The sequence below is a fragment of the Saimiri boliviensis genome, chromosome 15, assembly GCF_048565385.1.
Source record: "Saimiri boliviensis isolate mSaiBol1 chromosome 15, mSaiBol1.pri, whole genome shotgun sequence".
Lineage (NCBI taxonomy): Eukaryota > Metazoa > Chordata > Mammalia > Primates > Cebidae > Saimiri > Saimiri boliviensis.
The window spans coordinates 14,343,327-14,369,723 of NC_133463.1; the positions used below are offsets into that span (position 1 = coordinate 14,343,327).

Below are 26,397 nucleotides of genomic sequence, written 5' to 3' on the forward strand. Positions count from 1 at the left end.
TTCTCTGTAAGCTGGAAAATAATTTGGTTGAATTTATATAAACTTAGAAAAAAATCATTATTACTCTAATATAAAAGGACACATCAACTACTACAGATTATTACTAGTATTGCAATAGTGGTTGGTCATAAGAGTGCTCCGTAAGTTTTAACTATAATTCCATGCCAAATGCTCTATGCATATTATTAGTTGTGGTCCTTATTAACAACTGTGGGAATTAGGTAACACTTCTAGTAAACAGGTGAGAGAATCAAGGTCCAAAGAGTTTCAAGAACTCCTTCAAGCTTCCCATCCTGTAAGGGACAGAATCTAACTTGATTATCATCTGATTCATGGTCTTAACATCATGCATGACAGTTTCCAATGACTCTGAGAGACAAAGGGATTAAAAAGTACACTAAAACATTAAAAATTCAACAAATTTTATATATCTCAAGGTACATAGGATATTTAGATGCTGGGGCAGAGTGTGGCTAGAATACATATGTCCCTTTTACCAAGAGATCACTGCAAAGAATATTCTAATACTCCAAAATGCTTCTCTCCATAAAAATATGATATGGCAAGCAAAAGTAAGAAAAACAGAAATATGAAAGGGAATACATTGTGTAGCTATTTTGAGTGTCTTTATTTTTTATTTTTATTTTGGAGACAGGATCTACGTCTGTCACCCAGGCTGGAGTGCAGTGGCACAATATGTCTCACTGCAGCCTGAACTTCTGGTCTCAAGCAATCCTCCCACCTCAGCTTCCTGAGTAGCTGGGACTACTGGCATGTGTCACTGAACCTAGTTAACTTTTGAGTGTCTTTATTAAAACGAGAAACATAAAATCTGAATGTATTCAAAGGTTCCAAAATTGTCACCATGAATTGTTTGTAATCGTGTCTTTTTCCCTTCCCTCTTGTTAGATCTCAGTCTGTGGTAGAAGCTGGAACCCTGAAACATGAGGAGAAGGGAGAGAATGAGAACACTCAGCCACTCCTGGCTCTGGACTGAACCCTGAGTCACCCCAATTCTCCCGCACACTGGCCTTCAGTGGTATCAGCCACCCAGGAAGCACATGTGCAACTGACCCACACGGACACATGTGTTTTGCTTGACATAAGGTACTCCACTCCTGACCCCCTGCAGTGACTGTCACCAGCCATCGGTCTGAGCAGCCAAAGTTAGACAAAGACTTGAGCGATGCTTTTTTTTTTTTTTCTCCAGCAAAGGGATTGGAGGATGGTGCAAGGCATTTGTGTAAAAAAGATTCTCCCTCCTTTCATATTTATGGTAGCAAATAAATTGAAAAAAATCAAAAACTAAATTTGATGCACATACTGCATTAGAATAAGAATTTTTCTGAGGTATCATACAGGGACCCTCTCCAGTTTTTGAAACTTAAGTGCATTTCCAAGTAAACGTGTCAGAGTTAAACTGTGCAGACACCATTGTCAAGTTTCATGTAGTACAAAACCCTGAGACAATAGTATCTCCAGTCATTTCCATTCTTACTAAATTATTTCCTTTGACCTAATCACCAGCATCGAATTGTTCAGCCTAAGAGCCTGTTCTCATAGGTCTGAGTATTTGCAAAGTTTGCTAATTTTGATATCCTGCAAAAAATTATTTTGATGTCACATCTCTTGTCAGGCCACTAGCTTACTATCATGAGCTGATTTTAAAGGAAGACACATGCACATGAAATATGATTATTTCATCTTAGCAATGTGAGTTCCCACAGGCAGCTCAAGAGCCTGTTAGTGCAGTGTGTGTGCAGAGGAGACATCTCATTGAAAACACATGTCAGTGATTAATGAATCCATTCAAGTTGCCTCAATTGGGTCACTACAGCAAAGAAAAGTGCTATCAAACCATTTACCCCTTGACCCCCAAACCTACTGCAACTATTAAAGATGTGGAGAAAGAACATGGTTGTTGGTGAGAGGGTAAATATTCAATCATGGGGCAAGAGCCATACAGATGGCTAAATATGCAGGTACTGAAATTAGAGAAGACTAGAGATTCAGGGTGAAATGCCAAAGGTCATTTTATTTAACTATCTATTCCTTAGAAATGGAGTCCCCAACTACCCATTCGAAGGAAATCAGATATAAAATAAACGGACACCATACGATGTGATATCCTTACTTGTGCCATATTTTCCAAGACCAGTGCATATTTTTAGATGTCTCTTATTTGCCCAGCTATCTGCATGACATGGGTATTTATTAGTATGACCAGTTGGTGCTCAATGTCAAACAAAAATATTTTAGTTAATCATGGGCAATAAATTATGATTTTACATTTTAAATATTTGGGAGAGCTAATTTGTTAGCTAAATAATTCAAAGGAAAGAGATCATTCAACTGGTCATAATCACCCCTGCTAGATATTATTACTAACATTAATTATTTATTACATATCTTTCTCAATGGATCTAATGTTTTATTTTTTCCCTACTGGTAAAGAATAATAATGAAAGTAATTTTTATATTACAACCTAGGAGAAATAAAGTTGAAACAGAATTAAAAATATTTCTCAAACAACTGTATCACGATATAAATTAAACTGATTTTGTAGACATTTTAAATCACAAAAATAATAACATTGAACTACTTCTACCAATGCAGTGATGGAAACACTTTTCTTATGTTACCAAGACATAGGTAAGAGAAATAAAGAATTTATGTGAATTAGAAAATCCACTTTATTGCTTGGGTTTAAAATAGTTGTGGGATCTAAGTATTTACATGCTATTGGAGCCAATTACTGACAACACTTTGCAACAGTAATACCATTTTTAGTTTTCAGTTGGCAATATTTAGAAGCCTACTGTAGTGACCTGATTTTAAATACCGTATTATATTTACTAAGTTAAGAGCTAGTTTTTACTTTCTTCCATAATTTCATTACATGAATGTAAGGTGATGGCTCAACGATGATGACTTATAGTTTGAATTTCTTTATGTGTACACAATATACATATGAGAACCAAATTCAATAAGTGAGACGAATGTTACTACATGAGCACTGAATTGTATTGACCTTGCCATTTCGTCTGTTCAATAAATACTGAAGGACACAAATACCATTTACTTTTCAAGAGTTTACCTTCTCTTCTCAATTTTAGTAATTAATCTGGATATTTTTCCTCCCATGCCTCTTCATCTGATTCAGTGGGGTTTATCAATACCAGCAAAACAGAAGAACAGGAAAAGTATTTTGCAAATTCATCTACTGGAAGCTAATGTTCTTAAGGTCAACCAAAAACGGTCAATTTCAATTTCAAAGAACTGTTCTTTAAATGAGATAGTCTACTTTTGTTTTTAGATGAAAAAGATAGTACAAGTGTTTTCTACCTATGAATGAAATTTGTTGATTTATGTGCCATTCCTGCAGCATTCTTGTTCATATTGGCTTAGAATTCAGCGCATGAATATCATTACATTCTTATATCCAACATTTCTAGTTAGCTTTGATTTAAAAAAATATAAAATCTGATGCATTAATACTTTACTAAATTAATGACTTGATCATCTTTGGAATGAGTAGGCAAGACCATTTTCAACTGTGATTTCTATGTTGTGAGTAATGTTGAAACTAAATATAGATGACAATAATTGTTCTTTCATGGTGATGTTAAAACAGCAGAAGTTTCTCAAGCCAGGGAGATGGGACAGTCTTTAAGACTCTTTTATCAAAAAGGAAGGCAATCTGGACCTTCTACACCCAGGACAAAGATCCTGGCATTCTTGGTGACCTTTTACTCTGCCATCCTTAATACTGCTACAGAATTGTGGTGGAAATCATCTCCAAGACCGAAGAGCTGGCTTCCTGTCATTCACATGGATCTACCACAGGCAAAGAAACTGTATTCCCAGGACATGCGTCATGGATGGCAAAGCAGCCAGGAGCCAGACTCCCTATCAGTCACCTATGCACCTGATCCTGAAACAATATATTTTTATTTTCATAAACTGTACGTTTCCCCAGAACTTCTAATACTTGTCATTAAAAAATTAGCATGTGGGATTTTTATAACAACAATATAAAATAATCCCATGTTTTTTTTCAGTGTGAAAAGTTCCTCTTTGAAAGAAATATGATTTTGACAATATTTCCATCACTGGCATAGTGAGAGGAGGATCTGAATCAAGATTTTAAAAAACCAAACAACTTGAGAGTTAGGATGGGTACAGTTCATAGACACTGGCACCATGACCTCTTTCTTTTTTGTATTAGGAAAATAAAACTGCTTTTTTCATGAGTGTCTTTTACTAAGCAGAATTAAAAGAGGGAAGTCTTGAGTTCCCCAGTAATGCTACCATTAAACATCTAGAAGTAAAGCATTTATACAGCTTGTCATTAAAATCAACAAAAATGTAGTGGTACATGATGACAAAATGGTCTAGCTATGCTATAAAAATATAACTGCATAGAAAAATTACAAACTAAAGCAATCCATTCACAGTTTCTACATATATTCTCATTATACACTGACTTAGACCTATCCTATGTGGGAAAATATCTTTGGCTGGTAAGGTAGAAGCTATCAAATGCTCACCTTAAATACCGGCAGAAGACCAGCGCTGTCAATGGATGACACCCAGCAGGGTGTTTTCTAAATGAATTGCAGCCAGGCAAACATTCCCTTTAGTGTCTTCTAACCCTAGGAGGAGGCTTAGAATTATTCGGGCTGCAAATCAAGGGAATTAAGAGTCTTAGTGTTCGAATTCTATCATTACACCCAAGGAGATGGAACCAGAAAGGCAGCCTCTCTCCAGAGCATCCCAAACTTGCATGAATTCCTGCTAAATTGCAGGAAGGCTGCGTCTCTGCTGTGGGGTCAGTTCCGGGTGCCACACATCCACGATGAATATCAGCCGGAACGATGAGGCGTCCTGCCATACCTCGTGCTCAAAAGAGTCATCAAAGATGAGTACCTTGCCTTCCTCCCAGGTCCTGCAACAGAAAGACAAGGATTCCTGAATAAAGCTTTGTGTGGTTAGGTGTCTGAGGATCAACTCCTGTACATGTGTGAGAAGTACCTTTGGTAACAACCTTTGAGACATAACCAAATAACTAGAACATCAAGCCCAAATTTATTCTTCCCTTGATGATTAGGAAAGAATTTCAGAAATCTTGTTATGAACATCAGTTTTCATTGCTCAGCACTGGAGATGTACAAATGGTAGGGGATTGGTGATGAAGACATACTGGTTTTATTACATGTCCTTCAATTATTTTGTATATTATTCCATGTCTTGCAATTATTCTGGTTTAGACATATGGGCAGTAACTAGCCTCGGGCATCTCTATGCCTCTCAGGACACCTGATGGGGGTCTGCACATCTCCAATCAACTGTGTTTTCAGCTCACTCCACTTGTTCAAATTTCATTTTATGGAAGAAAGGAATCTACTTAAACACAATATTCATAAAGCAGAAAACTAAATTAGGAGTTTCCTAGCTAGTATTCCGGCTGAAGAAAATGGGCAGATTGGGAATGAATTTTGTTTATATTTTTAGTATCATCTTCTATGCAAGTGGGTTATCCATGGAATATTTTAAATCAATGTGGCAAAATACCCTATAGCGCTTCCAACATTACCTCATAAGATATCTGTATAAGGACTAAAATCTAAATATAGTGTTAGTCTATTAAGAGAGAAACATACAGGAGGCAGTCACACAATGCTTTTCAAATCCAAAGAGAGTTTATGAGCTACACAAATGATTTTTTTAAAATAGATATTAATTGCCAACATATTAAATACCAAGTTATGTTTTTAAATTTTTTTGCTAGAAAATTTTCTTTAGATACTAATATTCCACTTAAGCACGGAAAATTTTATATCCTGGATTAGCAAATAATGACAATTATAGCATGGGAAATGCTAGCTTGATTTCAAGTTACTGTATTATCATAAAGATGTTTTCCTTGACAAAACTAATAGTGACTCTTTATGTTCCATATTAGGTGATAACGAATATAAACTGAGCAATACTACATATATTGCAGGGCTTCACAACCTTGGTACTACCGACATCTAGGCCAGATCACTCTTTGTTGTAGGGGCTGTTCCATGCACTAGAAGACATTTAGCAGCATCTCTGACCTCCAACCATAGTAAGGTAGTAGCATCCCTTTCATACTATTAGGTTGATGCAAAAGTAATTGCGGTTTGCCATAGTTGTGACAACCAAAACATCTCTAGTCATTGTCAAATGTCCAGGGTAGGGGCAGGGGCAAAAATCATTTCAGTGGAAAATAACTGACATATTGAATAAATCTGACAATAAAATTTCCAAGCTACATAAACTAACAGATAAAGTAATGAGTATTTGCAAGTTAAAAGTTCACTGAAGTTGGGAACTAAACCTCTTCTACTGCCCACCCTCCTGCCTGCACCCACTGTGCTATCTCACACACTTCATGATACGGTTTGGATGCATCCCCACCGACGTCTCATCTTGAATTGTACTCCCATAATTCCCACATGTTGTGGGAGGGACCCTATGGGAGATCGTTTGAATCATGGCAGGGTGGGGTGGCTTCCCCCATTCTGTTCTCATCATAGTGAGTAAGTATCATGAGTTCTGATGGTTTCATCAGGAATTTCCGCTTTTGCATCCTCCTTATTTTCTCTTGCTGCCACCATGTAAGAAGTGTTTTTAGCCTCCTGCCATGATTCTGAGTCCTCCCCAGCCATGTGGAACTATAAGTGTCATTAAACCTCTTTTTCTTCCCAGTCTCAGGGATGTCTTTACCAGCAGCATGAAACAGACTAATACCCCTTGCCTCATGTCTTGCATTCCACACACACGTTGATTGGCTCTTTTACAACTCCTCTAGAGGTTTAAAGAGTTCCACTGGAGTTCCATCCAAGGGTAGCAAAAGGCAGAAATCTGTGGACTCAGGAGCAAATGACAGGCATGCATTCATTACCATGCAAAACCCAAATTGAGAAGAAAGGTAGAACTAAGGAGGGTAAATACACTGACAAGAAAAATCAGTGAAACGGTCCACAGCTTCCACAGTTAGGTGGTCATTTTCCACGTCTTAGTGTTGTCACTGGGATTAAGCAATGTCAATGAGTACCACAGACAAGCCTAAAATTTATGCAGAAGATGAGGGAGGAAGTGTACTCAAAAGGAAAGACAGTGCACCTATGTTCACAGCAGCAGCACTATTCACAACAGCCAGAAGGTGTGAGCCACCCACGTGTCTAACGATGAATGAACAAACAAAATGTGTACACATACAATGGAATATTAATTCAGCCTTAAAAAGGAAGGAAATTTTTATGCATGCTACAACATGTATGAACTCTGAGGACATTATGCCAAGTAAAATAAGCCAGACTCAAAAAGACAATTTCTATTTGATTCTACACCTCTGAGGTCCTAGAGTAGTAGGCAAATTCACAGAAAACAGAGAGAAGAGTAGTTGCCAGTGGCTGGTGGGAGGAGGGGAATGGGAATTATCATTTAATGAGTATGGTTTCAGTTTTGCAAGTTAAAAAGAGTTCTGAGGATAGACTGTAGTGATGGTTGTACAATATGGATGTACTTAATGTCACTAAACTGCACATCTAAAAATGGATAATATGGTAAATTTTGTTATGTGTATTTTACTACAATTAATTACAGAAAAAAGGGAAAGGAAAAGAGAAGGAGAGAAGCAACACAGCAAGATGGGAATTTATGGTCTTTGAGGGGAAGACTCTTGACTCTGGCATTTTTTACTTATGGGACCTAAGGTGAGTTAATTAGCGTAATTGAGTCTTTGTATCTTCATCTGCATAGCTGATGTGAGGATTAGCATATGATTGGCACATAGTAGATATTCAATTAATGACAGAATATAAAACATAGAAGGAATGAAAATATAAAGAAAAATAGGGAAAAGATAAAAGACAGAGGTGAAATGTTGAGAAGTAGTATGTCACCAAAAATGACCCTGGCATCACTCTGTATGAAATCTGCCTTCCTCTGAGGCAACTAAAAACTTCCAAGGGAGATGAGGTATAAAAACATCTTCAGAGATTCTGTGAAATGCACTTTGTACAGCAATGACAAGTGATTTTCAAAGTTTTTTGGGTGGCAGAGAACCTGGAAACTATTTAAAATACTAGAAGCAATTAAAATAATGGAAAAGAAATTTCTAGCCCTCCCAAAAGACATTTTTTTTTACTAGATTATGATAGGTATAACAAAGCCAAAGATCTAGAAATGTTTTATGGAAGAAAGACCTTAAGCATTCCATTCATTAACTTAAATTCCCTCTGAACTGGGAGAAGTTATTAGCACCAGAACACACTGGTCACTCATGGAACATCAGTGCATATAGGAGTAGGACTTAAGAACCACAGGCTTGTGGCTTTCCAAATACATTAAGTCAAATACAGATTAACGTAAACCATTAATTAACCAATTTTATAAATGAGAAATTTGGAAAGGTAACCCAAAGAATGTTAATTGGCGTGTTTTAGGGTCACAAAACTCTATGGGGAAAGTGGCTACTGTTAGACTTATATTTGTCCTTCCACTTTCTTTCATACATTTCCCCAGCAAATAGCAAAGATAATCAATTATATAATGTAGATTCTTTAATGTAGATTTCTTCTGAATTCTTAAACAAATGGTACCTTTCAATCAGTTATTAGAGATAGAATAACTAAACTGTAGTCACAATTCACCTAAAAGGGGAAAATGGAAGAACAATAAGACCTCATCCAAACCATGTCCAGACTTAAGTGACTCCAGGTTAAATTAGAGATGTTCACTTGCTTGGGAAAGGATGAGTGTTTTTTCCCACAACAAAGAGAGAGGAGCATAAAGATATGAAAGGTCTTTAAATTGCTTCTGAATGAAAACCAAAGACTCATTAGAATGCAAAGAAGTAGTTTTCAGGCCACTTGCTTTGTGAGCAAAGCTCCATAAAATAAGATTAAGTTACACTGGAATTATGACATAGAATCAGCCCTTTAGAGAAATGATCTTCAGAGGGACCTGTGGCAGAGGTCTGCCTGGAAGTACTGCCACAGCCTTTCTTTAAGGACTCAGAGAAGTAGAGACTGGGGATAGGCACTGCTTTCTATCCCTAGACAGCAACCTTGGCTCACAGCTGGAACTTCCTCCTTCCCTTCCTCTCTCTCTTTCTCTCCTTCCCACCAACCCTTTCTTTTTTTCAAGACAGGATCTGCTCTGTCACCAGGCTTGAGTGTGGTGGGACCATCACAGCTCATTGCAGCCTCTGCCTTCCAGGCTCAGGTGACCCTCCCACCTCAGCCTCCCAAGTACCTAGGACTACAGGCATGCACCAAGATGTCCAGTTAATTTTTGGATTTTTTGTAGAGATGGGGTTTTGCCGTATTGCCTGGGCTGCTCTCCAACTCCTGGGCTCAAACAATTCTCCTGCCTTGGCCTTTCAAAGTGTTGGGATTATAGGTATAAGCCACTGTTCCTGGCCTACTGTTAGAATTTCTTACCCCTAAGAGAAGAAAGCCTCTCTCTGGGTTGTCAAAAGATGTAAGAAATATTTGGTCACATGATAAAACAGTATTATATAATCTGTCAGCTTCTCAAATTATAATTAATGATAATGATAAAATGGTGACTGTGCACATTTAATAACTATAATTTGGTCACAGAATTACTAGTGATATTAGTAAGGCTAAGTAATGATACTAGGTGCTTATAGAGTCTTCCACTTACAAATGCTATAGAAAATATCTTAGCTATCTTTGCTAAAATGTTCTGAGATTGGCAAAGTACATGATTGTGATTTTCACACAAAGGAATCACATGGAAACAGGTTTTGAACTCTGCAGTGACATTGTGATTTTGTGGCAGAAGCAGAAAGTCATTACAGTCCAACACACTGGCTTAAGACCATGGTCCTGGGAGACATTCTTAGCGTTTGTAGATGATATGCTGAGGTGGACTGCAAGGCATGAAACAGGCTGAGTGGAAAACAGAAAAGGGTCAAAGAGCTAAGGAATAAGGATATTTGACATAGCTCTTATTCATTCTGATCTACTGAAATTCACCGGTTCGGACTCCATTGAAAGCCCTGGCATGGCACACAATGTAAGCAAAAGGTAAAGCTGTATTGTCATCCTTCTTCTTCTCTCTCCCTTCCTAACAAACACAGGCAACTTCTGCCTTCCTCCTCTTAGTTCCAGGTCAACAGCCGTTGAGGGGTTTGTAACTTAGATGAAGGCACTGAAGCAGAAGGAAAAAGAAAGAGAAGGAAATAAAAAGTCATAGTGTTACTGGAAAGGGGTCCCAATCCAGAGCCCAAGAGAGGGTTCTTGGATCTTGAACAAGAAAGAATTCAGGGTAAGTCCACAAAGTGAAAGCAAGTGTATTAAGAAAGTAAAGGAATAAAGAATGGCTAGTCCAATGGCTACAGCATAGGCTGCTGGAACCATTTTTATGGTTATTTCTTTATTATATGCTACACAAGGAGTGGACTATTCATGCCTCCCATTTTTAGACAATAGAGGGTAACTTACTGACACTGCCATGGCATCTGCAAACTTTCAAGGCACTGGTGGGAGTGTAGCAGTGAGGACGACTAGAGATCACTCTTGTTGCCATCTTGGTTTTGGGGGGTTTTGGCCGGCTTCTTCACTGCAACCTGTTTTATCAGCAACATCTGTATGACCTGTATCTTTTGCTGACCTCCTATCTCAGCCTGTGGTTTAGAACGCCTTCACCATCTGGGAATGCAGCCCAGTAGGCCTCAGCCTCATTTTACCCAGCCCCTATTCAAGGTGGAATTGCTCTGGTTCAAATGCCTCTGACAATAGTGCTGTAAAGATGGGATGCGTTCCTTCTTTCCCCAATCTCTCCAGTCCCAGGGTAGGGGCCCAGAGAGAAAAAGGAGATGTGAGTAGGGGGAGGGTCTCTGCTGTATTCTTGTCACACCTCCCTTCCCTAGGGTCCCTCCCAGCTCCAGGCCTACCAAATAACACCCCTATCTGTACCATTCCTTCACCTGCCCTGGCCCACACAGCCAGCTCCTATTTCACCCCTCCTTCCTAACTCCTTAAAGTCCCTTTCCCCATCGCTGTCAGTGTACACACTTCAGGCTATAAGCACCATCTCCAGTGTTATGAGAGTGCTTGACCTTACTCCCTAGAATGTAGAGGACACAAGTCTTCATTTCTGCAGCAATCAGACAGGAGGATAATAAAAGCTCAAATATACTGAGTGCATTTACCACATAGCACTTTGTAAATACAGTTCTGAGTGCATTCATATAGATTACTTAATACTCAAAAAAAAACATACAAAGACATATTTTTACTCTTCTTATTTACAGATAGGGATACTGAGGCTTAATGAGGTTATGCAAGTTGACTAGTCATTCCTTACAAGAGGGAGAGCCAGGATTTGAACCCAAGTCAGCACTCTAAATATGTTTTTTTTTTTTTTTTTTTAAGATACATAACATGAAAATCTGAAATAAAAGTTCAGGATGTATTTTTCCCATAGAAACAATATTATAAATAGTCACTGGTTCTAGAGCCCTATTAATAAACATTATTAGTTAGAAACCTTCTGGGAACTGACCTAGAAACCACCACACATCATTTACTATTGCCAGAGAAAAATGGATCCCAACTTTTCACCGATCAGTTCCACAAACAAATGTTTGGAACGTAATCCATTTTCCATATGGGAACTGCCTTTCCCTGTGGAGGTAGAGAAATGTATGTGTGCACGTTCTATGTATTCATGTGTAGGAACAGCCACAGACACACCACTGGGTCACAGAGCAGGGATCAAGACATGATATGGATGTGTTTAATTCACCAAGTTGCTTAAATAAAAGAAACCGTAAAAATGTCACTATTCAATAGCAAACCTTCAGGAAAACATCCTATCTGGTTAAAAAGTGTCCTTTTTGACCTATAGTCCTAGATAGGCAGGCTTCAGTGATGACCTCTGGATAAGGTCACATTGCAATGCAGATGAAGACGGGCGAATATCTTGTGGAACAGAAGATTTATGTTTTCAGGGAGAATAGTGAAAAAAGATGAAAGGAGGGATGAAAATATTTGGTTCTAAATGATTTGGTAAATTGCAGCTTCCACAATGTGATTTGAAAAATTTAAGACAGTTAAGTCTTAAAATTATCTCCTTGGACACTTTATGAAAACCAAACAAATATTATCTATGAAGAATTCATGATGGATTAAAAAAAAGTAAGTCTCTCTCTCACTGTTAATATTTCAGCATGACTTTCACACAATCTTCCTAATTGGAACCTTGAGAGATGGATGAAAATATGTCATAAAATACTTGAGGTCTATGGAGGAAGGCCATTATTTCTTTAGCAATAAAGAATTATATAGCATTAAATGATTGTCAATTCATTTCTTCACTCTGTCACTAAGTGACTCTATGTCAACGTGTGCTTTCCTGACAACCTATCAGTCTTGTTCAACATTTCAGGCTGGCAGTGTGCAGGCAATAACGCTGAGTCTGCAGGAGAGCTCCACGGTCACAGTTCCTTCTCTTAGCACAGTTCCAGCAGATTGTGGACTGCCCTTGAATATTCAGAAGAATGGATTTATCTCTGGAAGCATTCAAAGCTCACACAACTCAGCCACTCCCTGAGTATAACAGTTAATTCCCACTTGCTGGGGGCATGTTTATCCCTTGACTCAAGTTTACTCAGCTCTGGATCAAAATTGCTAACAAGTTTATCTTTTTTTTTTTTTTTTTTTTTTTTTTTTTTTTTTTTGAGACAGAGTTTTGCTCTTGCTGCCCAGGCTGCAGTGCAATGGTGTGATCTTGGCTTACTGCAACCTTCACCTCCTGGGTTCAAGTGATTCTCCTGCCTCAGCCTCCAGAGTAGCTGAGATTACCAGCATTAGCCACTACACCCAGCTAATTTTTGTATTTTTGGTAGAGACTTGGTTTCACCATGTTGGTCAGGCTGGTCTTGAACTCCTGACCTCAAGTGATCCACCTGCCTCAGCCTCCCAAAGTGCTGGGATTACAGGCGTGAGCCACCGTGCCTGGCCCTAAAGAGCTTATCTTACAGATCACAAAGCATGGTCCACCTGGGGTGACAGGAGCAAAAGGCCCAGAAAGGGAGGCTCCCAGCTGCTTTCTTTACTTCTCTGGGAACAAAAAGCAGCATTCGAGGTGATCACCTTATAATTACAGCATGATCCTAATTTTATAAACGACAACAAATCCAAAAAGCCCAAGTAAGGCTATGTGACTGTGTCTAGAAACAAATTTCCAAGCCAGAAGACCTGGGACTGAACCCTGGTACTAATATTGTAGTGGGCTGAATATCTCCATATGCATCCCACCCACCCCCCCAAAAAAGAGATCCATCTGGAACCTGTGACTATCACCTGATTTGGAAAAGGGATCTTTGCAGATAGAATTAAGTTAAGGATTTTGAGATGAGATCATCCTGGATTAGGATAGGCCCTAAATCCAATGATAAATGTTCTTAGAAAAGAGGAGAAAACTCAGGGAGAAAGTGATGTGAACACAGAGGCAGGGACTGGAGTGAGTAAAGAGCATTAAGGGCTGCCAGCAGCCAGAAGCTAGGACAAGGGGACAGATTCTCCCTGAGAGCCTCCAGGAAGAACAACCCTGCCAACACCCTAATTGTATACTTTGGCCTCCAGAACCATGAAAGAATACATTTCTGTTGCTGTAAGTCATTCAGTTTGTGATAATTTGTTGTGGCAGCCCTAGGAAAAAATACACAAATATCCACCTCAGGCAAGTTACTTATCATCTTTATGTATCAGTCTCCTCTGCTATAAAACAGGGATTTTAATAACCCTAATTACACAGGATTGCTGTGAGCATGAATGAGTTAATGTATGTAGACTGCTTAGAACTGTGTTTGACACAGATATATATAATTTTGGAACAATATATATTATTGCTATCATCATTATCATCAATATACATACATAGACATTGAGAAGCACCTGCCAACAGCTCTGGGCATTGGGATACAATATAATTCATTTTTGCTGAGCTTCTCTGTGTAATACAAATTATGTGTGAGGGACATGTACCAGTTTTCTAATCAGAAGGCATTTATTAAGTTGAAGTGATCATTTCATTTACAGTGGTAAGGGCTGTATACCTGCCAGTTTATCCTCAGATAGAGAGCTACGCGATGCTTTGCAAGGATGGAATACTTAAATGGTATGCGCACTGGCAGAAATCTCAATCTGAGTATTAATACCTGAGAACAACAATGCACAAACTGCTACTGGTAACCTACTCTTTTAGAAGTTGCGATGTTCTGAAAAATTGCTGCCTTTGCCTAGCACAAGGAAACTAGTTTCTGGGTGTGCTTTTCTTTCCATGCTAATACTATTTCTACAATCACAGCATGGAACTTCCAGATTTCGTATTAGACTCTTTCTGTCCTCAGAGTTTATAAACTGTGCATTATTCAGATTTCTGGCTCTTTTCACTGTAAGCATTGCACAGCACTTTAATTTCATGAAATTAGGCTTTAATTTCATGAAATTAAAGTGCTGTGCAATGCTTACAGTGAAAGCATTGCATTTCTCCTATGAAAAGCACTATTTTGTGAAAGTGCTAAACCCAACTCAACCACCTCGAGTTAAGAAATATTAAGAATGAGAGTGTAACACAACATAAAGCTGGCACAATAGAAAAAACGTGGAGAAGAGCTGCTGACCGGCAGTCATGACAACACAGAAGGGCCCCCATGCTCAGCAGCTCTTCAGGCGGGAGAGGACTGAATCATTGCAGTCTCCCTGGTCCAATAATAGGCAGGTGGGTTGCAAGCACTTTTAAATAATCAGTGTGGATTTGCAAAATACACTGTCTGCAAATTATCATTACCAGCAGCTCCTTCCTGTCACACGAAGTAGGTGGTCTTTTACCTCAGCAGAAACTGAGGGGCTGCCAAGTTCATGTTCTCATTCGAGACACCCTCTGAGTGGACCGCAGTTGGCCTTCTAACCCTCCCCTGCCTCTGCTAAATGAAGATGGTTCACCTAATTATGTTTTAAGCTTCAGGGGAGGGGTTGGCAGTTGTTTTCTTTATCAAGCATAGACACAGGTGTTTCCTGGGAGCCTGGGGTGGGGAACACACCTACGAATGTGCTCCTGGGACAGGTCTCCCAGCATCACTCTTCATTTGCTTTTTGTTTGTTTAAAGGGATGGGGTCTCACTACGTTTGTTGGAGTGCATGGCTCACTGCAGTCTGAAACTCCCAGGCTCTAGTGATCCTCCTGCCTCAGTCGCTGGAGTGGCTGTCACTATAGGCCCATGCCACCACGCCCAACATGCATGTTTAGCCTCTGACTCTTTGTTAAGCCTCCTGGCACCATCCACCTGCTCCCATTCTTGACTGCCAATTTGGGCTTTCTCTTTCTGCCTCATGCCACTGAAGACTAGGCTCAGTTTCATCTCTCTCCCTCTCCTTGCCGATGCCTAAGTAGATTTTTTTAAACTGTTATTTTTTTAGACAGGGTCTTGCTCTGTCATCCAGGCTGAAGTGCAGTGGTGTAACCACAGCTCACTGCAGCCTCGAACTCCTGGGCTCAAGCAATCAACTTGCCTCTGCTTCCCGAGTAGCTGGGAGTACAAGTGCATGCCACCATGCTAGCACGATTTTTTTAAAAGTTGTTTTTGTGCAGATGAGGGTCTTACTGTGTTGCCCATGCTGGTTTTGAACTCCTTGCCTCAAGCAATCCCCCTGCCTTGGCCTCCCAAAGTTCTTCGATTCTCAGCATGAACTACCTTGCCTGGTCCTAAGTGGATTTTTATCTAGTGATTTTGTTCCAAGTATCTACAAGCAGAATACAGAAGAGAAGGAGGCAGGCAGGCAGGAAGAAAGAAAGGAAGGAAAGGAGGGAGGGAGGCAGGGAGGGAGGGAGAGAGGGAGGAAAGAAGAGAGGGAGGAAGGAATAAAAGAAGAGAGAGAGGAAGGAAGGAAAGAAGGAAGAGAGGGAGGGAAAACAGGAGGTGGGAGGTGAGGGAGAGAGAGCGAGTGTGCTGGTGAGTGAATGAATAAGCCCTAGAACTTTAAGGGGCACTGAGGCGTGAGGCTGGGTGCTCTCCTCCATCTCCACTGCCTCATGCTCTCATGCCATCTCTAGGGAGTTACCTTGTCAATTTCTGATGCTCCAGCATTCTCCCACCTCATCTCTGAATTCCCTGAATCCCCCCATCGTGTCCCTGCTCCTTTTCACGTTGGCAGAGAGACCCTGAAGACCCAAACAGAGTTCCCAATGTATGACAAGATTCATTCCATGCCTGAAGAAACTTCTACCTGTCCAGTGATCCCTGATTCCTCCTCCTGGTCTACCTGATTCTGCCTTTCCTGCCCCATTTCCTTCTTGGTTCTCCTTCCTTCATCTGTCTTCTAAATACGGATGTTTTCATGAAACCTTTTCATTTCTGTCACCCTTTGATTGTCTCTCTGCTCCTGCTCATGAAGCCCCCTGGAGTATTTTTAGCTTATCTGTAGAGAGGCCATCTGTAGTACCTCTCTTATGACCTGTATGGCCTTATCTTCCTGAGCAGGCACATCCTTCTGAGTTATCTCTGAATTTCCTACAGCACCATGGGCTGACCAAGGTAGTTATCTGCCAATAACCAAATAAACAATTCTGCAGACCCCTGAACACTCATCCTCCACTCAGAACTCTACTAAGGACAAAAAGAAATGTGTATGAAGACAATAACTTGGTTTCTGATCTCCAGGAGCTTACAGACAGCTTGCTATGGAGATAACAGTAATATATATTAATGAATAAAGAGCAATAGAAGATAGGGAATGGGATTACTGAGGATATATACTCTGAGAGGTTCTATTTTTATAAAACTAAATTGGATCTTAGTAATTTTGGTTTATTTTGGACAGGTGAAAAGACGGGCATTCTAGGAACAGAGATTATCAGCATCATACAGAAGCCAGAACAAGTATGATTTGTTCAAAAAAACCTGTCATGATTAGGAAAGGAACAGGAAAGGGAGGGAGAGGAGATCTAACATTCATTACGTCTCTGCTGATACCAGAACATGGACTAAGCACCCTGTAGGGATTATTCCACTTAATCCGTACAACAATCTGCAAAGTAGATGTTATCACTGCCAATTGTATAAGCAAGAAGTCTGATGCTTGAAGGGATTAAGAAACTAGCCAAGGTTACACAGGTTAGGTGGCAGAGCTGGAATGTGAAAAAGGCAGCCAGCTTCACTGTGCCATACCATTTCCTCTTGAGCAAAACATATAAATATCGTGGGGTGAGTTCTTCAGTTAGGGGGACTTCTTGTATTCATGAACAAGTCAAGCTGCAAAGCAGTGAGCACAATGCGTAACCTCTGCGGGGCTCAGTACACGTTGGCTGACTCGTAAGGCAAATCTTTCTACTCAGAGAGAGAAACAATAAAGCTCCTCAACCAGATGCGTCTTCTGCCGAGAAATGACGGAGGAGAGCAGCCCTAGAGCTGGGCAATGTCTCCAGGCTAATAGAAAGCACCAACAAGGGATACAGATGCAAGGGATGCATACCACTTTGCTCCAGTCTACTTCAGCTACAAAAGGAGATAAGGAATACAACAGAAGACAGCTCTGTTGTAACAAACGTAGCAGGGATGGATACGGCGGATGACAGAGCATACATACTTGGTCTCATTGGCACATCGAATCTTGCAGCCTTCCTTGGGAACCACCAAGCCCAGGTGCATTCGGAGCCTGCAGTTTGTGGGCCCCGTGTGCGGCCACACGTGAGTCCCAGGGTGCATGATGGAATATTTGATCTACACAGAAAACATGACATGACGTTCAGCCATTTATCAAGGTGTGGAGGAACTGCTAAGTTAAGGTGACAGTACAAAATTACTGTCAATTTGGATGAGAGCCTTTGTGAGACTCAATATTTATAATCACATCTTATTTCTTTGTGAAGGAACTAAAAATAGGCACTCACATTTTTCACAAAGCAATAAACACTGAACATTTTCCACCCTCAGTTCTGACGTCAACCACATAAAATTATGTTTCATAAAGAGGGGATGTAAAAAGAGGCAGTCGTTTGGCCCAAGGAAATAACCATTTCTTTGTAAACGTCAGCACGCCCTTATTCCTAACAATTAACTGTGTTTTCCCCAGCATGACACTCTTGGTACCTGTCCTCGTCTGCATCCTGTTGTCTCAGGGAACTTTTCTAGTAAGGTACATGTTTTAGGAGCTCCTTTACAGGCATTTTCATTTCTTCTTCCTAGAATAAACAACACAATGGTTGGAAACAAATCACAGTAAAGCTTTAACTTATCCCATTTAGATGAGGTGAGAGCTACATATCCTCCTCACTGCAGAAATGAGAAGATTGAGTAAACATAAGATGAAGTAAAAATGCAAAAGGCTTACTGGGAAAAACATGAAAAATAATCAACCAAAAAAGAAGACATGTCTTACTCCATTAGGTAGTGACTGGCAGAGCAGGGATCCAGATTCTCCACTCGGTGTTGGACTGTTTGACTAAGAATGTCTAATGAACAAGATGCATGCCAAAGGCAGTTAACCCTTAAACAACACAGGGGTTAGGGACTTCAATTCTTCATGCAGCTGAAAATCTGAGTATAACTTTTGATTCACCAAAAGCTTAACAACTAATATCCTACTGTTGGCTGTAAGCCTTACCCTATGTTATCAAGAGTTGATTAACATAATTTGTATGTTACATGTGTTATATACCATAGTCTTACAATCAAGTAAGCTGGAAAAAGAAAATAGCATTAAGAAAATAATAAGGAAGAGAAAATACTTTTACAGTATTGTACTACGTGTATCAATGCCATCAGCTTATGTCATCTATTTACAAGACGAATTGTCTGTCTGAAAAGGCCTGCAACTGCAGGCGCGGACCTTCATCTACAGTACACATCAAGCAGTTCAACTTTTTCTTGTAGGGTCATGACTTTTCCCTGCTTTCTGGCAGTATTTCCAGCATCACTAGTTGCTCTTTGTATAGGTCCCATGGTGTTATTCGAGGTTTGCAGCATTGCATTAAACACAATGAAAAATACACAAGAACCATGAGAGATCACTTTTTACCGTGATATGCAATTTACCAGAGACAGGAACTGCTCACATGGAGATGATAGTATCGCATGGTGTTTTAAGCAGATACTTGAAACACTTGAGCTTGCCGAATAGCAACAGGAGGTGGCTATGAAATTATTACAGTAGTACAATCTGAACTACAGTTAATTTAATGGAGTTAATGGAGTTAAATTTAACACTGCATCTTTATGTTTGCTTATATTTCTCTTGAATGTGAATGGTGCTATGTATGGTCTGTAAGTGTTTCCATGCATATGTTGATAAATTTTATTTCTTTATAATAGATTTTTATATATAGTAAATGATAAAATAGATTAGCATCTATATATAGTTCATGTATTTATGACATACCTTTTTCTTTTTTCTTTTTCTTTTTTTGATGGAGTCTCATTCTGTCACCAGACTGGAGTGCAGTGGTATGATCTTGGCTCACTGCAACCTCTGCCTCCCCAGTTCAAGTGGTTCTCCTACCTCAGCCTCCCAAGTAGCTAGGATTTTAATTTAATTTATTTTTCACTCTTGTGGTATTTCAGGAAGGGGCTTAAATTTTTAAAAATATTTCCAGGCTAAAAGGTTCATCTGCAAGTTTTTTCAAATTGTCACAAATCTCAAAAAATTTCCAATATATTTATTGACAAAAATTCGTAGGTAAATGGACCCCTGCAGCTCAAACCCATGTTGTTCAAAGACCAATTTTACTTATTTTTTTCTCCTCTGACAGGCAAAATAATAGTCACCTCCTAGAGATGTCCATACCCTCATCCCATAACCTGTGAATATGTTAGCTTTCATGCAAGGGGGAATTAAGGTTGTAAGTGGCACTGAGATTTCTTATCATCTCACCTTAAAATAGGGAGTTTATTCCAAGATTACCTAGATGGACCCAAGGTGAATCACAGCATCCTTAAATGTGGGAGGAGGAGACAGATGAGTAAGTGTCAGAGTGATATAGCATGAGAAAAACTTGACTGGCCATGCTGGCTCTGAAAATGGAAGGGGCCACAAAACTGGGAATGTGGGCAGCCTCCAGAAGCTGGAGGCCCTAGAGGGAATACAGCCCTGGTGACACTTGTATTTTAGCTCAGTGTAATCCATTGTAGACTGCTGACCTCTAGAACAGTAAGACAATAACTGTGTTTGTGTTTTAAGCTATTAAGTTTTGTGGTAATTTGTTATACCAGTCACAGGAAACTAATATATCCCCTAAGGAAGGAAAATGGCTTATATTTCTAACCTAGAAATGAATTTCTAGGACTATATTAGTTGCCAAAACACTATTTTTCATTGGAATTTAATGTCTTTTTTAATATCCAGATCATCCTTCATATGATGATAAAGAATAGGATTTAAATGAAGAAGGGATTTTTGAGAGAGGACATATTCTATGCATGACTGTCAGAAGCACAGATTCTGGGACATATCATTTAAGCACCCTGAACTATGCAAATTTCTTTACACTCTATGAATCCCCTGCTTAGTAGGGAAGATGTGTTCAGAATGTACACAGTATCATCGGCTCTCATGGGTGAGTAAAACAATGGGATTTTTAAAAGTAGAGACATTTTAATTCCCTATTCAAGATTCCTACAAGACACTGCTACATCTAAAGCTGAGTTTAATTTTATTTAATTTATGTAAATTATGTCCTAAGATAATCATATATTGAGAATAAAATAAGAGTTACAAAAAAATGCAACTAAAAGGTATTCACCCTAATCAAACGGAGCTCAATGTTTTAGAAAACAACTTAGCTTTTTCTAAGTAACCTTTTTGGCTCTTAACTGAATAAAATGTTAATTGCTATTATTAGTTACTAATGGAGTTCCCCAAGATGAACAGTAAATGTCAGTTTGGGTGAATATTACATAAACGTATGAGTCATCATAAAGCATTTTTAAGCCTGGGCTTTCCGAGCCTTCTGGTATGCAGGGCCTGGGGCTGTTTGGCAGGAGTCCCCAGTTCTGAGCTCTGTGACATCCAGGCAGCAGTTAAGTGAAACTGGTGGCTTGAGGAGCAACCAGAGGTGGCCTGGACTTCTCACAAGCACCACATGGCTGAGCATGTGCTACCTGGAGATCAGATGTGCCTTACCTGAATGACAGGTAATAAATGGGTAACCAAATGGGTTGTGTCCCTGAGATTTTCACAGAATTAGAAAACACTTCTAGCCCTTCAGACACATTTATCTTTCTGGTCTGTAAACACAGATTCCCTGTGCAGTAGACTCTGGGCATTTGTGCTTTGTCACTGGTCATTTTAAGTATTCACATCTGATCATGAGGGTCCAACAAATGCAACAACAGTTCCTTGGTGCTCACCACAGGCCAGGAACCACTCTGCATGATGAGAATGCCTCATCTGATGTCCACAACACACAGTAAGAGAGGCTCGATTAATGTTATATTTTATAGAAAGGCAACTGAGGCACAGAGGGGTCACACAGTAAACAGCAGAGCAGGAATTTCAATTCAGCCAGACTGGACCCAGAGTTTATGTTCCCTCGACCAGAGACCACTTCTCCATTACTATTATTACACAATGTGATATTGTTGGGCCATAAAAATGTAATATTAGTATCATACTAGATAACTGTGCCAAGTCTTTAATCTAGTGCTCACTGATCCTAGTAAACAACCTTATACTTGAGGCACTATTTGCCATTTTTCAGATGAGGGATTTGAAGCTCAGAGATTCAGGGACATGCATACATCGCACAGCTAACAAGCGGTACATCCAGGACTCTAACCTAGGATTGTTGGTTTCCAAAGCCTATGCTATAAAGCATAATTTCTCATTTTATTGCATTGTAAATTAGAAGCCAGCTGTGCAAGAGCAAACTAGTTAACTCAGCATGAAGAGAAATGCCCAGCATCTGCAACTCACTGTGGCTGTGGTGTTGTTTGATTATTTCTAACCAAGATTCAAGTAACTCTCAAGAATAAACCTTGCTTCCTTGGGAAAATAGCCCTAGAACAAGATCTTACAGTCAATGCAAATCTGAAATAGTCATTTAAATATATCACTTACACATCAATATACTTCGTGAGGGCCATTCATGGAGCTAGTGTCCTGGGTTTTATCTTTTGTAAATTTCAAGGCTCTACTTCTAGGACAACAACAGGTTCCATCTTGCATGACAACTCTGATCTAGTGGCCACCTAGAACACTGTGTTGAGAAGAACTTAGAGGTTTAGCCTCAGCGTATTCAGAAAGGCTTTTGGGGTCAGGTAGCACCTTTCCCATGGGCTCTAGAAGAAAAAAATGACTGCACATGCATGGCATATTTTAATCATTGTTGGTGGCACTTATTAAAATATGAGCAAAGTAGATGTTCCATAATATTCACATAACAATCTAAAAACATATTTTGGGGGAACAAAATCATTATGTATATTTGCTGATTCTGTCTTTTTTCCTTTAAAAAGGAATATAGTTCAGTCCTAATGAAACTACTTGGAGAATGTATCAGTTTGCTAGCGCTGCTGCAAGCAAATACCACCGACTGGGTGGCTTAAACAGCAGAAGTATATTTTCTCACAGTTCTGGAGGCTGTAAGTCAAAGATTAAAGTATAGACAGTCTTGGTTTCTCCTGAGACCTCTCTTCTTGGCTTTCAGGCAACCACCTTCTTATGTCATCACACGTCCTTTTCTCATCCCTAGTGATATGGTTTGGCTTCGTCCCCACCCAAATCTCATCTTGAATTATGGTTCCTGTAATCCCCTTGTGTCATGGGAGGGACCAGGTAGATATAACTGAATCATGGGAGTGGTTCCCCATCCTGTTAGTGGGGGCAACTCCTGATAGTGAGTTAGTTCTTATGCTATCTGATGGTTTTATAAGGGGTTTCCCCCTTTGCTTGGCACTCACTATCTCTCCTGCTGCCCTGAGAAGAGGTGCCTTCCACCATGACTGTAAGTTTCCTGAGGCCTCTCCAGCCATGTGGAACTGTGAGTCAATTAAACCTTTTTTCTTTAAAATTTACTCAGTGTTTCTCCATAGCAGTGTGAGAATAGACACACCTAGTGTCTCTTCTGTTTCTTAACAGGGCACCAGTTATATTGGGTCAGGGCCTCATCCTTATGACCTCATTTAATCTTAACTATCTCCTTAAAGGCTTTATCACCAAATACAGTCTCACTGGGGGTTAGGGCTTCAACATATGGATTTTGTGGAGAAAAATTCATAGTTCAGTCCATAGTAGATTTTACTTCACAAAACTTCCAGCCTCAACTTTAGGCCTTTGACTACCCAGCAGCATGCTTTGCTAATTGGACAACAGCTAAGTATTTATTGAGCTGGATATTCATCAACTTATTGTCTAAATCTGAGCTCTCAATGTGGCTCAGCAAACTGGTCTGTCACCTCCCTCCCCACCATGTCTGTCCCTACCCCTTCCACTTCAGAATTCCTCTCCTCTATTTCTGAACCACAGCACCTGAGAGGGATGCTATCCTCCTTCTGTGTAAGTGTCTAAGCTACAATAGTACTTGGCGTCAAACTTACTCTTTTTTTTTTTTTTTTTTGACAGCCTCACTCTGTCACCCAGGCTGGAGTACAGTGGCATGATCTCAGCTCACTGCAATCTCTGCCTTCTGGGTTCAAGTGATTCTCCTACCTTGGCCTCCTGAGTAGCTGGGATTATAGGCATGCACCACCATAACTGGCTAATTTTTTGTCTTTTTAGTAGAGATGGGGTTTCACTATGTTGGCCAAGCTGGTCTTGAACTCCTGATCTCAAATGATCGGCCTGCCTCAGCCTCCCAAAGTGCTGGGATTACAGGCATGAGCCACCATGCCTGGCCCCAAACTTATTCTTTAGAGTATGAATTTGTTTCTAGAAAACAGTTATTCAATTCCCCCACTAGAAGCATGGAACCACAAACCAAAGACCATAAAGAACTTCAAAAAAATCTTCCTAAAAGGAAAACTATGTGAATTTTATCACTTTATCACAATAAAATAAAACTAGGAAATTCAGTTTTAAAATTTGAAGCAGGCTGAGTGTAGTGGCTTACACCTGTAATCTCAGCACTTTGGGAGGTCAAGGTAAGAGGATCACTTGAAGCTAGGAGTTGAAGACCAGCCTGGGCAATATAGTGACACCCTATCTCTACAAAAAAAAATTTAAAAATTAGCTGAGAATGTAGATTCACACTTGTAGTCCTAGTTACTTGGGAGGAGAATTGCTGGAGCCCAGGAGTTGGAGGCTGTAGTAAGCTAGGATTACACCACTGTACTGCAACCTGGGCAAGAGAGCAAGATCCTGTCAATGAATCGATCAATGTTGAAGCAGCTACAACAGATTGGAAAACAGATGCTCAATCATACACACAGACACATACACATATAGATTATTTTAAGTCAACATGGAAACTGGGGCAGCAATGCAATCTTTTTTGATAATAACTCAAGTAAAAATACCATATATTGCAGTATAGGGAATACATCCAAAGGTATAAGTTTGGATGCATAGCCTTAGGTCAGGTCAGTGCGTATCCTTAAATGCTTTTATTATTAAGAAAGAATGAAAATAAATTTACTAATGAGTTCCAGTCAAAATATTTAAAAGAAAAATAAACCAAAACTAAAAAGAACAAGAGGAGGAAGAGAAAATATAAAAGTAGGAATTAGAAAATACATAGAAATAATCATGTGAGTGAGAAATAACACGAGTTTTTTAAACAACAGGATACAAAGAAAAAGAAAGAACATGTAAATTCCATTCAATAGGAATAAGAACAAAGTTACTGAGAAAGTAAAATACATTCTAAGAAATTACTCTAAGTAGTTCATGGAAAATCAGGTATAGTCTACCTATATGAAAATGTGGAAGTCATAATGTTACCTTCAACAAAATTGACTCCATGATTTATTTTCTTTCTTGCTTACTGCTTTTTATGTTCTATAATACTTTGCATATTAATTTTATCAAAAAAATTTTTTTTTTTGGCAGAAACTATGGTTTCTAAAAATTAGTGCTAGGATGCCTGCTATTCCAAAGCATTGCTTTAGGAGACCAAGTAGATTCTGTGAAGCATAGGGATGTTCATGGAATCTAAATATCAGGAGAATGCCTACGTGCCAATAGAATGGTCTCACATTAGTGAGACACCAGAGGTAAATGAGCATATTGCCCACATATGGATTGTACAGTTCCATTTAAAAAAACTGGTTGGCAAAAAGTGGATAGTCACCTTTTTTTTTTTTTTTTTTTTTTTTTTTTTTTTTGGTGGTTATCTCTCTTTTGTTGAGAGTATCCTTGAAAATACTACTAAAGTATTTCCTCTTCTTCTTATATAGAAACCATTCTAAAAGCATAATTGAGATAAATGACTGTCCTTATTTGCTCTTTGGGTAAATTAGATGCCTATCATACTCTGAATTTGTTTTCTGTAGCTGAAGATATGCAGCACGTACTGTTTAGTTTTCAAAATAAATTTACTTTTGTAGTTATTGTCAACCCATGCTAACTCCACTTTTCAAAGAGAAAATTGGAGTCTTAAAATTTAATGCTTCTCATTTTAAAGATTGATGAATATATCAATTCACTGAAAACACAAACATACACACACACAGAGAGAGAGAGAGAGAGAGAGAGAGAAGCCCCATATGTGTGCCTGGACCTGGGTTAAGCTAAAAATATATGAAGTTCATATGAACCACTTCCTATTCCTGAAGAGTTGGGGCAGCAGCTACTACTGATTTACCATTTTTACTGGCTCTCATCCATGTTGATGTCATTTTGCCATGCAACCTCATCTCCGTTTTACAGGAACAAATGACACTCAGGGACATAACTTTCTAATACACTGATAACACCTGCTAGACTTTTCAGTTATGCCTACACAGTAGGGTTACAGTCAGTAACTCATCATTCAAGAGGAAAGACCAGAAAATCAGAACACTACTCATAAACAGTTATCCAAATATATATGTGGATATACACACACAGCTATATACTTACTCACATACAAATAAGGGCTCAGAAGTAGTTTTCATAAACAATGAATGGATTTCAAAAATCTAGCTTTTTTTGGGCTCCTCATTTAAGCCTGGGACTCCCAGCTCTGGGAAGCATAACCAGAAGACTCTCATCAGTACCCACTTCCCATCAGGTTCTGGCTGCAGAGAACCATCTAGAAGTCAGAAGCTCACCTTGCTGCCACAGTGTGAACTGGCTCCAGTCCCCTTTTTCCCTCAGGTTTTCATCCTCAGGTAGGAAGAGACCTTTGGCTTTATCCATCACTGCAAGGCCTTCATCTCGGATTAACTTCCAGTTTCTTTCTAAAGACTAGAG

At 39.4% G+C, this 26,397-nt stretch overlaps 2 protein-coding genes across 11 annotated transcripts in view; one reads left to right on the plus strand and one right to left on the minus strand.

Annotated features, from left to right (window-relative positions):
* Window positions 1-4,251, plus strand: part of CLVS1 (clavesin 1) — a 213,706-nt gene extending 209,455 nt beyond the window's left edge. Inside the window, exon 6 of the mRNA XM_003935524.4 lies at window positions 910-4,251. Coding sequence (XP_003935573.1) covers window positions 910-997 — 88 coding nt within the window. The 3' untranslated portion in view covers window positions 998-4,251. The remainder of the gene's footprint in view (window positions 1-909) is intronic.
* Window positions 2,009-26,397, minus strand: part of ASPH (aspartate beta-hydroxylase) — a 223,839-nt gene continuing 199,450 nt past the window's right edge. For all 10 annotated transcript variants that reach the window (XM_074386682.1, XM_074386681.1, XM_074386687.1 and 7 more), the window contains 4 exons: window positions 26,256-26,391; window positions 18,162-18,253; window positions 17,659-17,792; window positions 2,009-4,949 (listed from right to left, as the gene is read on the minus strand). In XM_074386682.1, the coding sequence (XP_074242783.1) occupies window positions 4,799-4,949; window positions 17,659-17,792; window positions 18,162-18,253; window positions 26,256-26,391 (513 nt within the window). In that variant the 3' untranslated portion in view covers window positions 2,009-4,798. The remainder of the gene's footprint in view (window positions 4,950-17,658; window positions 17,793-18,161; window positions 18,254-26,255; window positions 26,392-26,397) is intronic.